At 35.4% G+C, this 17,012-nt stretch overlaps 1 protein-coding gene across 7 annotated transcripts in view; it reads left to right on the top strand.

The window, feature by feature from the left end:
• Window positions 1-17,012, top strand: part of PDE5A (phosphodiesterase 5A) — a 127,695-nt gene that overhangs the window by 11,321 nt on the left and 99,362 nt on the right. For all 7 annotated transcript variants that reach the window (XM_017497566.2, XM_037727502.1, XM_017497565.2 and 4 more), the window contains exon 2: window positions 8,863-9,451. In XM_017497566.2, the coding sequence (XP_017353055.1) occupies window positions 8,863-9,451 (589 nt within the window). The remainder of the gene's footprint in view (window positions 1-8,862; window positions 9,452-17,012) is intronic.

The raw sequence follows: 17,012 nt of genomic DNA, 5'->3' as shown, positions 1-17,012 counted from the left end.
TTACTCTTCTTAAAAGGGTATTTAATACAACTCATTGATGATGAAAAAATTTTCTGTGTAATAAAATAGGTAGGAAATAAGTGATCGGAGGATAATAAAAGATTTTGGTGAGAAGAGGGGAAGATATGGATGGGATGTGAAATTCAGGCCCTTGCCATCAACTATAAATTATTGGCATCAATGTTCATTGCATTTTCCTTGGCTTTGGCTTTCTTCGCAGTGTGGAGGGCCTGTTGTCTTTCATTAATAGCCTTATAAAAGTTAAATCAACAGAAAGACTTCAAGAGGGCAGCTAGGCTTTCTTCTCATTTCTTTCAGGTCTGCAGGGCAGTTAGCAAAGACACACTTATACATGAAAGTGAAGAGTCCAGATTATTTGTGCTTGTGGTAAAGGGTACAAATGCCAAATACTTCATTGAAATTTGTTTCTGTTTTGTTGTTGTTGCTCAGATGGCTATGATGTAATTTAAACTCTTTTTTGTTTTTGTTTTGTTTTTTAAAAAGTGGTTTATTTATTTATTTTTTTTGGATTTTGTCAAGAATGCCATTCTAAAGTGTTTTCTTTGGTCACGTACTTTGAGTGTTCATGGCGCATGTTGCTGGTCTATATCCAAACCCAGTTAGGCACCCTCAGCCTGTAGGCTTGTATCACCAAAAACAACCTTTTTACTCTCACCCTTTTTCTGATTCTCTTGGCTGAACTTTATGAGGAAATAACAGCCATTGCTCCTTATCCCAGCCCTTTGTCTCCACTGGAATGAGTAATAGGGGTGTAGGAGATAGCAAATTCTTAGATATGTGGAAGAGATTTTGAAATGCTTCCATATGCATTTTCTAATTTGACTCGTACATCAGCCCTGTGCAGTGAGTAATGGAGCCAGAAGACGTTTACCCTAGTTAAAAATGAGGAAATTGAGGGGCAAAAAGAGTAAGTTGACGGACCCAAGGACCACTTCTTGTCCTATTCATACTGTAAGCTGTGGTAGGGAGTATAATAACCTGTGAATACAGCAGCCGATTTTTATCACTGAAGAACTTAAACTCCAGTAAAAATGAGCTCCAGAGAGTTGTAATTGGTTTAGCATCAGATCCATGTAGTGTTGGAACTGGAGCTAGAATTATTTCTGATTGCTGGTCTGATATTCCTGATTTTATACTCAGATGAAAACAGTCAGTACCTTACACTTCATAAAAGACCAGAATTGGTGCTATTTTGTTTGATTGTTTGATCAACGATAAAATGGACACTTAGGAAGAAAATTGCTTAGTGCTAGTCACACATCCCATTAGTAACAAATGCTAAGATTAGAACCCAGGACTCATGGCTGAAAATGCAGCTTCTCAATGCTTTGTAATCCCCCCAAATTTTATCAATTAGTAAATCTCCGTTTTATAAGTAGATTGCAATTTGTTTTGTCCCTGTGCGATACATTATATGGGATGGTTTTGAGAGCAAACTAAATGAACTTGATTTAAGAATAAATTTTATTCTCTAGTTTTACTACAAATTATGAATCCAAGTGCTTTCAAAAGGTTCAGTTATCATACACAGGATTACAGTGTGGTAGTTGTTTGCGCTCTTTCAGTGATAAAATTAGCAATTTGATAGCCTGGAGCTTATTAGTGTGCTGGATAGAACCTTCCTTCTCTTTGTTGCCTATCTATCAACAATTTCAGTTAGGAAAAACTATATAGAATGACGAGAGTGGCCAGAGCAAATACAGGACACCCAGTTCATCTTGAATTTCAGATACTACCTATTCTGAAAACTTATTCATTATTTATCTGAAACTCATTTTTAACAGGTTATCTTGTTTATTTGCTAAATATAGCAACCCTGGGGGTGACTCTTTTCTTGATAACATTTATTATAGTTATTTTCAGTACATTGCTTTAGACGTATAAAATGTGACCTGTTTTAGAAACATAGACATTTTGGAATTTAGTTAGTTTTCTTATGAACACTATTCTTAAGAATCTTTGTTCCCGGAATCCTTAGAAATAGTGTTTTTACCTTAGAACAGTGTGTGATCTTTTTATGACATGGAGGTAAAGGATTTCATTAGAACGTGTCATAAGTCATCTCTCTCTATGCCGTCTATGTTTGAATTTGATTTTTACTTTCAGATTCAGCTAGATGTTATAGGGTGCCTTCTTCATGGCAAGCATTGATGCTCTGGGAACTTTTATATTTTTTATATTCTTAACAGCCTATAGTATTTGGAATAGGATACCTGGATTTGATTCCTGGTGTTGCCACCAAGTAGTAGAATGGGTGGTTCAGACATTTAATCAGCTTCATATTTTAAAAAGTAGGATGATTAATGCCTGCCTCACCAGGTTTAAGTAAACTTATATGTTTTTTTTTTTCAGTAGCACTAATGTGAATATTTTTCAAAACCCCCTAGAATTAAGAAAGAGAACGGAAAATAGAGATTCTATCTTAGGCCATCGAAGTGAATACCCAGTCATAACTACCACCGAGGTTTCTGGAATTCCATCTGTTGCTTTCTACTTTTATATTGGACGTGTTCACATTCATCTTTTCCATTATTTATTTGTATACCTTTACCTAACTTCATATGCCAGAAAAATCCAATGTGCGTGTAACCTCTGAACACAATAAAAACTTTTAAGTTTGAAAGGTAAGGTCATGATTATTTATCTGGAGTTGCTCATTATTCTGTCCCTGGTGCCCAACACAGTACCTTGCGGAAATCTCTGTCTTATGAGAATAATTCGTTCCAGAAAAAAAAAAAAAAGTTAATTCTATCAAAATAGAAAACGATTAATAAGAAGGTTTTTATTGGAGCGTTATCTTGAAAAATAGGACCACAGATAATGAAAATAAGTTTATATTTGAGCTGTTAATAATAAAATTGAGATTGTAATGAAACTCTGCTAATTCTTAGAATGAAACTCTGCTAATTCTGTTACAATTAATTATAACAGAAGTGTAGCCATAAACAATTATCTTCAGTTCATGTTTGGCTTTTGCAGCAGGGTCATAAAGATAATTTTTTTTCCCTAAAATAGTTTTTTGAATTAATATTTGAAGGCTTCATTAGTTTTTCCCAAGGGGCTTTCTTAATTCAGAATGTAATTATTTGACTAATATTCTCTTTGTATCTGCTATGTCATTATCATTATTGATTGTTTCTTCAGTTGTTAGCTGGTCTTTAATTGGGGATAATGTTTAATTGTAAGTGCCTTTGTGTAATATTAGAAGGATTCTCCAACATCACTTTTACCTATGTCTGGAAAATCTACTTTGTCTTAGTCCATTCTGGCTGCTATAATAAATAGCTTAGACTGGATAATTTATAACCACAAATTTATTGCTCACAGTTTCAGATGCTGGGAAGTCCAATATCAAGACACCAGCAGATTCTGGTGGAGGCCTGTTCCTCATAGATGGCAACTTTTATGTGTCCTCATGTGACAGAAGGGCAAAAGAGTTAACAAGTTCCCATAGGTCACTTATAAGGGCCTACTATTAGGTTGTTCTTCCATTGCTTTAAATAAATACCCAAGGCTGGGTAATTTATAAAGAAAAGAGGTTTAATTGGCCCATGGTTCTGCAGGCTTTAGAGGAAGCATGGTGTTGGCATCTGTTCAGATTCTGGGAAGGCCTCAGGAAGCTTTCAATCACATGGACAGTGAAGGGGAAACCTGCATATCATATGGTAAGAGAGTTGTAGCAAGAGCAGGAGCAAGAATGAGAACAAGGACGGGATGATGGAAGGTTCCATATACTTTTAAACAACCAACTTTTAAAGAAGGCTGTGAACTCACTCATCATAAAGCGGATGATGCGAAGCCATTCATGAGGGATCTGCCCCTATAATCCAATTACCTCTCACTAAGCCCCATCTCCAATGCTGGGGATTACATTTCAACAGGAGATTTGGAGGGGACATCCAAACTACATCAGGCACTAATCCTATTTGTGAGGGCAGAGCCCTCCTAAGGACCCTACTTCCTAAACTCCTAACCTTCAGGGTTAGGGTTCAAGAGATGAATTTTGTAGGGACACATACGTTTAAAACATAGCATGTGTCTTATATAAGAATTTTAATTTCTATTTGCAGGTGATTTTCATTTGCATAGAGACTGAAGTATTTTCAAAAATCAGCTGAGTATTTATAATCACATTAGTAGCTATTAGTCTCAAGAGCAAATGTCCACTCCACTCCATTCGGCCATATAGATTGTGTACTGCAGAACTTCAAGGAATGCTCAAAGGGAAAGATGTGTGAGAAATGATTTAATTTTATTTGTGGTTGGTTCATCAGTGATTTTGATGTAATGATAACATGTGTTTTCCTATACAAGCATGTAATACAGGGACTCAGATAATCAATAATGTGTTCATGAGAACTCCCTTTCCCTATTACTGGTGGTTAATACAAATTGTTGATTGACTGACTGAATATACTACATCTGCTTTTCCTATGTCATTTAATATTGAGTTAATGTCTCTAAGAAAATATCCATAAGCAACATTTATGAGGCAAATGGAGTAGTCAAAAACACATAATATAGAATTTTTAGGCACTGGCTCTGCTTAAGACATATGCTGCATCAGGCACTGCAGGGTATTCAAACATAAGTTAGTCCTGGTCAGTTATGAGACTTACACATCCAAGAGGTGATGAATAGTAATCCCTAAAACACTAGGCTGATTTTCTGTAACAAACACACCAGCGTTTAGATATTCAAAAGACTCTTGTACCTTTTGATGCTTCAGGAGCCTTCATTTATTTATACATTTACTTTATTCAAGAAATATTTATTGAGGACCTACTACTGTATGTGATAAGAATTCATCTAAGTACAGGAGATGCAGCAGTGAACATGTAGCACTAATGAAATTTACATCTAGTCAGAGGGGACAGGTAGTTTAACAACAGATTGATAAGAAAAATAGCAAATAGTGAGAATTTAAATAATATAGGGTAAGAACACGATGTGTCAGGACCACTTTAGGTGGAGCAGTCAGAGATGACCTGTTTGAGCAGGGGTTGTGGAAGCTGATCAGCTACATGCCAATGAGCAGAGAGTATTCCAGATGGGGCAGTTAGAACTTGGTGTGTTTCAGGAGTGCCAAGGATGCTGGCATGGGTGAGAGGAACCTAATTGTAGGGGATTATAAGAGCACAGGTTTTATTCTCAGTTCAATGAAAAGCCAAGTAGCGTAGCTAAGATGTTAACATACTTTGCTAAAAGTTTTCTATGGCTGCTGTGTGAAGAATGAAGAGGGTAAATATGGGATCAGAGAGATCAGTTAGGGGACGATGGCAATAATTCAGGTGAGAGATGGCAGGGTTTGGACCAGCGTGGTAGTAATGGAGATAGAAATAAACAGATTGGGATATTGGAAGTCAGGTTGGTAGAACTTGACTGTGCAACTGAATGTGAGAGTTGAAGGAAACAGAAATTTAGAGTAATTCCTACGTGTTTGGTTTGAGTAACCGTGGAGATGGTACTCCATATGTGGGAAAACAGGCAGGGAGTAAGGTGAGACAAGGTAAAATGGGTAGGGTCTTAGGAATTCTGTTTTCACCATTTTAAGTTGTCTAGACATCCACATGGAATTGTCAAGTAGGCAGTTTAATTTAAAATTCAAAAGGAGATCTCATTTGGGAGGCTGAGGAAGCAGAACATGAGGTCAGGAGTTCAAGACCAGCCTGGCCAACATGGCGAAACCCCGTCTCTACTAAAAATACAAAAATTAGCTGGATGTGGTGGCAGGTGCCTGTAATCCCAGCTATTCGGGAGGCTGAGGCAGGAGAATCACTTGAACCTGGAGGAGGAGCCAAGATTGTGCCATTTCACTCCAGCCTGGGCAACAAGAGCAAGCAAGACTCTATCTCAAAAAAGAAAAAAAAAGGAGATCTCAATTTTCCATTAAGAAGATAGAAATAAGTTGGGGCTAAGTTTTAGGTTTTAGGTGTGTTGCTGAAATTGTTAAAATGCCTATTTTAATATTGATTTAATAATTTAGTAACATGTCCATATTTAAGATCACATCAGATATGTTGACTTAGAAATATTGATTTTTTTCCTGTCTTATCTTTTCCAAAAAACAATTTTATTTGAAAGATTCCTATACACTTCTGGAAGCTCCACGTGCATTTTTAGCATCAGTGTCTTTGGCACTATTAGTATAATTTTGGGGGCTACATAAGCAAATTCCAGAGTGCATCACCTTCACTTCTAAGGTTTTGAGATACCGAATTATCTTAATTAATGTACGTTGTCCTCACTGGAAATTTTGTCCTAAGTCACAGCATGCATCTATAAAACATTAGGACAATTATATAGTTTTTAAAACCTGTGTAGGTATATGCTTGTGATTTATATAATACACTTACCTACCACATTGCTTTTGTGCCTCTTCAAATTTGTAATACCTCTTTATCATAAAGTCAGTTGATTCATAAGGCAAGTAAGGTTGTTTTTCTTTAAATTACTCATTGGATTTTTTTTAAATTTATTTTTTAGTTGACAAAATTTTTATGTATTTAAGGTATACAACATGTTTTGATGTAACATTGCGGAATGGCTAAGTCAAGCTAATTTACATATGCATTACCTCATACTTATCTTTTTTTGTGGTGAGAACCCTTAAAATCTCTTTCAGCATTTTTTGAATACACAATACATTATTATTAACTATAGTCACCATATTTACAATGGATCTCTTGAACGTATTTCTCCTAAACTTTTTAAAGACTTTTATAACTGTATCCAACTCTTGAAATTATAAGGGAGGTAATATTTTTATCTTTTCATTTTAACCCATTGTATTCTAGAGGGGTTACTATTTCAGGGTAATGTATAGTTCACAAATAATACATCATTGTTTAAAATTAAATAATTAGGGGAACATCCCATATATGAAGGACTTAGTAAAGACTCAGAAATAAGACAGTGTGTTTTTTTCAAACTCTTTTGCATCTTCTTTTTTTTACTTAATTAATTCGTATCTTACATATCAGTACATATAATCATGTTTTAATGTCTGCCTAATGTTCCCTTGTATAAATGTACAATGATGTATTTAGTCAGCCTTCCATTGATGATATTAGGTTGCTTCTTTGCTATAGCAAACAGTACTTCCTGTATATAGTAAATACCCCTGTATTTCCTTTGCCATATGTGCAAAATCTCTGGAACAAAGAATAGATACATTTAAAATTTGTTAGATATTGCCTACTTGGTCCTCCAAAGAAGTAATACCAATTTTTATTACAGCCAAAAACATTGGAGAGTGACTATATCCCTCTACTTTCTCCAAAATAGTACATTGTCAAACTTTTTTATCCTGGCCTTTTGTTTGGTATAAACAATCAATTATGTCATTGTAGATTTGAGATTGCATTGCTTTTATTATAGAAAAATTATTTGAAATGTCCTCACTTATAGCAAATTTTTGTCTTTCAAAGCCAAGTTTGAGTTTTCAAAAGGGTCAAGGCTTATGAGAATATAAAGAATTAAATTCGCTGTTACCATCGGTTTTTTGGTTTTTGTTTTATTTGTTCATTTTGGGAGGTGGAGTGAGAAATAAGACCTAATTTTTAGATAACATTGGTATTTTTATTTGGATTTTAAATCATTTCAGAAATTTGCTTCAAAAGAAGAGTTCTAAAAATATCTAGAGTAATGACACCTATAACTGGTATAAGATGACAGCTTTCTAAGGGGAATTGTTTGGATTGAACAACACACTTTGGATTGTGTAGGATCTGGTATGTTTGTTTTAAAAAGTCACCTACTATGAAGGCTTTAGCTCAAATGGGTTTCTTTCATAGAAGTGTATGTTAAAAACATAAATGCCTTCAGTTTTCTTGGACTGCATTTTTAAACTTAGATAAAGCCTATCTTAAAATAGTTGTAGATAATCTAGAAAAAGAGATCATATTTTACCATTATTAAATAAACATTATTGGGATAATATTTACAGAAGTCTGATTTTTCTACAGAAGATTAAATTATTTGTATTTTTCATGAATCCTTCTAAATCTTATCTACTTTTGCAATATAGATATGACTATCTAAAATAGCCATATTAACAAGCCAAATTTAGACAAATATTTGTTTTAGTTTTCAAATATATTTAATTTCAGAGCAAGTTGTGTGTTTAAACATCAAATTAACATCCATATTTATGTTTTCCTGAAACTATTGGCAAATTTAGTGTCTTATTACTTTTTAATATAAACTTATTTGGGGAGAAGCAGACTTAATGCTTGGCATGCTGCAATCAGATATATATATATATATATATATATATAAAATTATGTGTATAGAAGTCCTCCTTTATGAAGATGTTCATTGAAGCAATTGTTATCTATTGTTTTTCAAAATAAAATTGTCTTTTTGTTTTTTTGAGAGAGAGTCTCACTTTGTCACCCAGGCTAAAGTGCAGTGGTGCAGTGGTGTACTCATACCTCACCACAGCCTCGAACTCCTGGGCTCAAACAATCCTCCCGCCTCAGTCTCCTGAGTACTTAGGATTACAGGCACATGCTATCATGCCCAGCTAATTTTTAAATTTTTTTCTAGAGACAGAATTTTTTCACTAGCTTTCCCAGATTGGGCTCCAACACCTGGCCTCATGCAGTCCTCCAACCTCAGCCTCCCAAGGTGCTGGAATTACAGGTGTGAACCACTGTGCCTGGCCAAAATTATACGTCTCAAGTAAACTATCTTACACCATAAGATTCCTGTTTTTATTTTCTATGACATATCAAATTATTGTCTCATCAGTTTACCAAGAGAAGATTTTTAGCAGTGTTCAGGCATAGCACCCTTCCTCCTTAAGTATCTAATGTGTCTGCCTGTTCTGTTCTGCAGAGAAATGGTCAATGCATGGTTTGCTGAGAGAGTTCACACCATCCCTGTGTGCAAGGAAGGTATCAGAGGCCATACCGAATCTTGCTCTTGTCCCTTGCAGCAGAGTCCTCGTGCAGATAACAGTGCCCCTGGAACACCAACCAGGAAAATCTCTGCCTCTGAATTTGACCGGCCTCTTAGACCCATTGTTGTCAAGGATTCTGAGGGAACTGTGAGCTTCCTCTCTGACTCAGAAAAGAAGGAACAGATGCCTCTAACTCCTCCAAGGTTTGATCATGATGAAGGGGACCAGTGCTCAAGACTCCTGGAATTAGTGAAGGATATTTCTAGTCATTTGGATGTCACAGCCTTATGTCACAAAATTTTCTTGCATATCCATGGACTCATTTCCGCTGACCGCTATTCCCTGTTCCTTGTCTGTGAAGACAGCTCCAACGACAAGTTTCTTATCAGCCGTCTCTTTGATGTTGCTGAAGGTTCAACACTGGAAGAAGCTTCAAATAACTGTATCCGCTTAGAATGGAACAAAGGCATTGTGGGACATGTGGCAGCTTTTGGTGAGCCCTTGAACATCAAAGATGCCTATGAGGTAAACAGGGGACCATGAGAGCAGGACAGGTGCAGGGGAGGGTACTATGGCTGGGGCATTGGACAGCAGTAGTGAATAGTGGGGATATTCGAAACTGAGATGTAATAATTTGCATACTTATTTAAAACTGGAATGTATGCCAAGAATTTTCCCATCTTTTAATTGCTAGAGTTTCTTCCCTGGTGGTTCAGTTGAGAATATGAGCATTAAGGAACTCTCATCTTCTTTTTCTCTTTAGTGATAATTTAATATAGCTCATCTCATGGTTATATTCGCCCATCTTTTTATCTGATCACTATGCATATCCCCATCTATGTTATCCCCACACAAACCTCTTAGGACTTTACTGAGATTCTAAAACAATAGGTGCAAAAACAAAGAAACAAGCTCATAGTCTCTTTTCATTCATTCATTCAATTAATCATATTCATTCAAAGTCCCATTGATACCAAAGTCTGGTTTTCTTTCCTTCTATTCTTTGTTTCATTTATTAAACAGATAAACTTACAGATGTCTTCAGAAAAATAGAAATTTTTGCTCTAAAATTTTTCAATGGAAAGATTTGATATTTCTTCTATTTTTGCTAACCTAGGCACAAGCCTTTAATTAAGGGCTTAACGATTACACTGTAAGATTCTTCAAATTTCCCATTTAAAATAATCCTTTTTATTAATAGAATTATAGTTTTAAAACAAAGCATCTTAACTGAATGGCACTTTATATGTTTATGAGGTATCTTACAGGATCTTGATACAACAATTGTTATAGCTTTCTACTATGTGGTACAATATAAAGATCCAGTGGTAATTCTCACTCAATGCATTTAATTCAGAGAGTCATAGTTGTTTTATTTACCTTTGTGTTCCTGGTGCCTTAGAGTGGCCTGGCACATAGGGCTTAGTAAGTATTGGTTGAATAAAAATAATAGTAGATGCAATAGATAAATAGAATAGCGGGCAGGTCGTAACAGATGCCAAGAACAATGTGGTAGGGTTCAGAGAAGCAGGTTAGGACATCTAGTGGGAAAGATGGAGGAAGATTTCTTTGAGGGGGCAATGTCTGTTATAAATCCTGGAAAATACTTAAGATTTGAATAAATTGAGATTTGTGCACGGTGACATCCAGAGGTTAAGAGAAGTTAGAAGAGATAGGCAAGTAGGACCATGAAAGTATGTGGATAAGAATCTGGACATGGGGGAGGTGTGGGAGCACAGCCAGGAAATTACTGAGGTCTTGAATGCCAGGCTGAAGAATATGTATTGGCTTAGAAACAGGAAGAGTAACTGAAGATATTTTGAAAGGGAACCAGTATGATTTAAACTGTGCTTTGGAAAGGTGAATTTTACAGTAGTCATAAAATGAATTAGAGGGGAAAATACTAGAAGTTGGGAGGATAGAAGATTATCTTAATAGTCTAAGTATGAGGAACTAAGGACCTGAATAAGAACCCTGGCCTTGAAGATCAAAAGGAGGGAATGGATTTCAGACGAAAAATTATTAGGTTAATGCAAAAGTAATCGCCATTACTTTTAATCACAAAAACCATGATTACTTTTGCACCAACCTAATATTATCTGCTGAACTTGACAGCTAATAGGAGATGCAAGTGAGGGGAAAAGAGGAGTTGAAGATGATCCAGGTTTTGAAGTTAGGTAAATGAATATGGTACTAGTGAGTAAAATCGAGGGCAGGGATTTGGGGTATCATAGTTCTTTTAGATTAAGTCCTGATTTGGGGTGTGATAGTTCATCTAGGTTAAGTCCTGACATATTTTTTTCAGAATCCATTCTATATAAGCAATGTGTTCAATTTTGATTCTCTTGGAAAAATTTACTGGTCTTCATAGAGTATCTCTATGACCTCTTTGAGCTCTGTAGTAACATCACACTGTAGCAGATTCCAAGAGGAGTATTAAGGACACAGCTGAAGGATTGCTGCCAAATTTGCAGAATTCCCTTCCTGTCTTAACTGACAGCTGGGTATCCACTTTTCAATGGCACTATGGTCCCAACAGTACAGTAGAATCATAAATATTCTCCTGCTTTGTTGAGAAAGCCTTCATTTATCTTCATAGTCCTAAGTGTCTTCAGCCCTGAGAATTCTTCACTTGTATGCGTTTTATTTAATCTGCCTACTATCTTCAAAGTTTTGACAATGTGTTTTCTGTTTTGCATTTGATAATGATTTAATTATCGTAGTACTGTTTAAAACAGCTAGTGTCCTTAATTTGCACTGCTTCCAGGGTAATGCCTCTTAGCCTGTGTGTTTCTCATGTTGCTACTTCACATTTGGTACCCTTGATCTGTATTTATAGTAGCCTTGCTGGAGTTATTTCATGTCCCAAGAATTTCATTAGAACTTGTAGGGGGTTGATTTTTGATCTAATTTACATTGTGATCTAATTTATATTGGGATTAGCAGTGGAAGTCAGTTGGCTAATGGATAATTCATTACTAAGCACCATCCAAAATTTGAATAATAAAAATACTTTTTGAAAGTAGTCAGGATATAAAAATAGATTCTAATGTTTTCTGAGTCCTAGATCTTTAAACATGCATCTGTAAAAATGACACTGTATGGCAGTATTTCTTTTTTTTTTTTTTTTTTTTTTGAGACGGAGTTTCACTCATGTTACCCAGGCTGGAGTGCAATGGTGCGATCTCGGCTCACTGCAACCTCTGCCTCCTGGGTTCAGGCAATTCTCCTGCCTCAGCCTCCTGAGTAGCTGGGATTACAGGCATGCACCACCATGCCCAGCTAATTTTTTGTATTTTTAGTAGAGACGGGGTTTCACCATGTTGACCAGGATGGTCTTGATCTCTTGACCGGCAGTATTTCTTAAGCTTATTTGACCATACAGCACTTTAAAGGTTATAATGTCACTGTGGGAAACTATGAGAGGTGGCTGTGAAATAGAGTAATACTCAGATTGATGCTGAGAAATTTTTTAAAAGTCTCACAAAGTTAATTATAAGAAATGACCTATATTTAGTTCACTTTTAAAACTTTGTAACAGAAGATGATATAAAGTTATATAAATTCAAAAAATTATATTGTTTTATTACTGATAAGATAGTCATATATTTAAAATACAAGACAAGATCCACTACTCAGACCAGTGATTCTCATGTAGATCATAAATACCAATGAAAAAATTAGTTGGTAAATGCTACCTGTACATTGATGTTCAGTCACGCATGGTCTCATGCATCAGCCCATCATCATGCAGCCACCTTGAATGTGCCCCACCATGTATGTATGTATTTTAAGCCAGAGTCTCACTGTGTTGCCCAGATTGGAGTCCTGGATTAGGCGATCCACTCACTTCAACTGCATGAGAAGAGGGGCATGGTCCTGAGTAGGTGGGACCACAGATGTATGCCACTGCACCCGGCTTGGCACAGCATTTATGAGTAACAAGAATATATTAACACATTTATTAATAAGATATTAACACTTATACTAAGAAAGTATTAATAGTAAGATATATAATCAGAACTACTATATAAAGTGCTTGGTATTTTCCTTTTATATGAAAACTATCACATCTAGTACCTACACAGGATTGCCTTGAACCCCATTCCATGTCCTAAAGAAGTCTTAAATCTTTCCATGATTCCTATGCCTTAAGGATTTACATTGTCAAAACATCTCTCCTTCTCCCAAGTCAATCAGAATGCAAAACTCAGACTCACCTCCTATTTCTACTCCAGGACAGACACTCCATGTGAACCATGATTTCTAGAGAGAAAACTTGGAGGGTCCTAGGAAATGGTCAAATTGCCACTTATGTGGCCTTGACCATGTAGCTATTATTCTTCCCTTCCCCATTTCACCTTTCCCTTTCATTTTTCTTTTTCTCCAGAGAAACAAATTTTCGCTTTCTCTCACCGTGCAGGTCTTACTTTCTACTTCAATTATTTGTCAAGATTTTTTTTTTTTTTAAAGAAATACGAACTGTTTCAAGTGAATTTCAGATGAATAAAATTATTTCCAAATGACTTTTATAGGAAAAAGAAAACTCCTAGCTATTGTTATAACTTAGGCAAATTTACTAATTGTGGTGTAATTGTGCCCCTAGGAACACAGTTTGGGAACTGCTGTATCTATGTTTGTTCAATGTTCTAATCACTTTCAGGCATTATCTTAAAAATTTCACTCTATGGAAGAAAACCAGCCTTATAATTTGTCAAGACTTCTGTGTTGTTTCCTTTAATTTCTCTGTTCTTTTTATTTTGATATAGTTTTAAACTCACGGAAAAGTTGTAAGACCAGTATAAGAAATTGCTGTACACGCTTCACCCAGATTCTCCAGTTGTTTTTTGCCCCGTTTGCTTTATCATTTTCTCTCTTTTTCTCTATAATGCACATAAGTAATATATGCATATTTTTTGAATGATTTAATAAACTAAAGATATGCTTTTACTAAATAGTTCAGTGTACATTTTCTAATAAGAATATTCTCTTACCTAGCCATAATAAAATTATAAAAATCAGGAAATTTCATATTGATACAATACTGTTATCTAATCTGATACAAGACTATTATTTAATAGTTCATAGTCAACATTTTATCAGTTGTCCCATTAATAAGCTTTAGAGTTATTTCCCCTCAATCCAAAATCTAATTCAGATTCCATATTGCACATAGTTGTAATGTCTTTTTATTCTCTTTTCAATCTGAAACAGTTTCTCAGCATTCCTTTATCTTTTTAAATTTAGACATTTTTGAAGGGAACAGGCCTGTTATTTTGTAGAATGTCCTTCACAAATAGATTCAAGCTAAGCCCTTTTAGCTGGAATACCATAGACGTTAATGTTGACATCTTAACTAAACAACAACTAATTAATTATCCAATTCTTTGACACTAGCTGAGTGTCCTGCAACTCAATTCAGTTCTGATTCTTAACTTCATGGAGTTAGCACAGATCCTACATGTTAAGGGCTCAGTCCCACAAGACTGCCCCAACTTCAGACATCAGCCACAATTGGGATCCCTAGACTACCACACTTCTTCCAGGCTGACTACCTATTCAAATGTTCCAGTGATAGCCCCACTTGGGTTCAGTAATTAGATAGAAAGACTCATGGAACTCAAAAAAGCACTACACTTACGATTACAGTTTTATTTAGAAGGTTACAACTCAGGAGCAGCCAAATGGAAGAGATGCATAGGGCAAGGTATGGGAGGTGAGGGTGGGGGCAGAGCTTATATGCCTTCTCTAGAATCCCACCATCCCAGCACATCAATATGTTCATCACCCTGGAAACTCCCCCAGACTTCATTGTTCTGAACTTTTTATTGAGGTTTCTTTATGGAAGTGCGATTGATTATATTAATGGCCATTGGTGAGTGGATTCAATCTCCAGCCTGTCTCCCCTCTCCAGAGGTTGGGGGTGGGACTGGAAGTTCTAAACCTCTAGTCACAAGGTTGCATTTTCTGATTCCCAGTCCCAATCCTGAAGCTTTCTAGGGCTCACCTCATTAGCCTGAATTTGAGTATGGTTGAAAATGGCTTGTTGCAAATGTCGAAATACACTAGTGTCACTCAAGAAATCCCATGGGCTGTAGATATGTTGTGTTGCCTCTGAGACCTCTGTTCTGTTCCATTGGTCTATATCTCTGTTTTGGTACCAGTACCATGCTGTTTTGATTACTGTAGCCTTGTAGTATATTTTGAAGTCCCGTAGTGTGATGCCTCCCGCTTTGTTCTTTTTGCTTAGAATTGACTTGGCTATTTAGGGGGTCTATGTCAGAAACTGGGGACAAAGACCAGAAACATGTTTAATTATGAGGCATATTTATGTGATGTAAGTATTGATGATGTTAAATTTCTTAACTTTTTAAAAGTGATATCCACCTGGTTTCTCCAATATAAAGGTACAGTTTTTCCCATTGTAATTAATAAGTACATATGGGATTAATAGTTAATTAATAATTAATAATTAATCATATGGGCAGATACTTAGTATAAATACTCTGTTCCTCAATAACCTCCTGACCAGTTTTAGCATCCACTGATTTTCCAACTCCATCATACCGCTTATATTTGTTAGCTGAAATTCTAATATAAGGGAGAGTTTTGCCTTCTCATTCATTCATTCATTTGCATTATTATGGACTCATGGATTAATATTTTTTTTAGTGAATTATGATCTCTTATTATCTTTATGCTGATGTTCAAACTATAAGAAATTTACTGACTCCTATGTCTTTTTGTTATGTCCTCATTACTTTTGGGCCATTTTTTCACTTACTGCCTAATCAGAATGTTTGAGACCTATCTTACACTTTCCCTGCCCTAGACCTAGAATCATTCTTTTTTCCCAAGGAGACTTGGTTTCTTTTAGTGGGGTGAATGGTACTAAGAAACCAAGATCAAGACACTAGATGTGCTCATTGCTGCTGGTATATTAGCAGACAGAGTTAGGAAAATAACATATAAATATACATACACGTTTATATTTTATTTATTTCTACATCTATCTACTTATTATATTAAAAACAAATAATTCATACAGATACTTCCAATTTCATCCAACAACTAAAGATGCATTATTTTTCTTGTTTTCTCTGTTGGTGTTTAATTCTCCAGAAATGAAGAACTAGGCTTCTTTATTCCATATATACATACATATATATATATATATATATATATATATATATATATACACATACGTACACATACGCTCAAGCCAAATTTCTAGCTCTTCATAGATTTTAGATTCTCTTCAGATGACACAATTTCCCTTAGCACTTCTTATAGTACATACAGTGCTGAAAAATACTTTCAGTTTTAGTTTATCTGAAAATGCCTTCATTTTGCCTATATTCTTGAAGGATATTTTCACTGGATAGATAAACTACTATCGGTTGATAGTAGTTTTCTTTCAATACTTTAAAAAAGTGTTTTCTCATTTTTTTCTTGTCTTTATTTTTCTCAGGAGAGGTCAGCCATCCTTTTTATCATTTTCAACTTACATGTTTCATCTGACATATCATTTTCACACCATGTGTGTAAGTTTAAGGTTTTCTTCAATTTGGGAAATTTTTCTTTATAAATCTTTAAGTATTTTTCAGCTCCATTATCTTTGGGACTCCAAATATATGTGTGTGTGTGTGTGTGTGTGTGTGTGTGTGTACACACTTGATAATGTACTAAAAGACACTGAGACTTTGTTAATGTTTTGTGGGTTTTGTTTTTTGTTTTTTGTTTTTTGCCTTTCAGTCCTTCTGAATGGATACTTTATCTTCAGGGTCACTGACTCTTCAGCGGTTTCCAGTGGGCAGTTAAATGCATTAATGAACTTGGTGTTTTACACACTATACTTTTCAGTTCTAGAATTTTCATTTGACTATTTTAATAGTTTTTTCTTTTATGCAGAGATTCTCATTTCTGCAAAGAAGTTATCACTATATTTTTCCTTAAATTCCTATATTAATATTTAGTAGCTGCTTTAAAGTCCTTATCTGTGAAGTCCAACATGCAAATCATCTTGGGGTCATTTTTTATTGATTACTTTTTCTCTTCACTATGGGTTGCATTTTCCTGTTTCTTT

This window comes from Cebus imitator, unplaced genomic scaffold, assembly GCF_001604975.1.
Source record: "Cebus imitator isolate Cc_AM_T3 unplaced genomic scaffold, Cebus_imitator-1.0 Scaffold233, whole genome shotgun sequence".
NCBI classification, from domain to species: domain Eukaryota; kingdom Metazoa; phylum Chordata; class Mammalia; order Primates; family Cebidae; genus Cebus; species Cebus imitator.
This window is presented reverse-complemented; position numbering and strand designations above follow the sequence as displayed.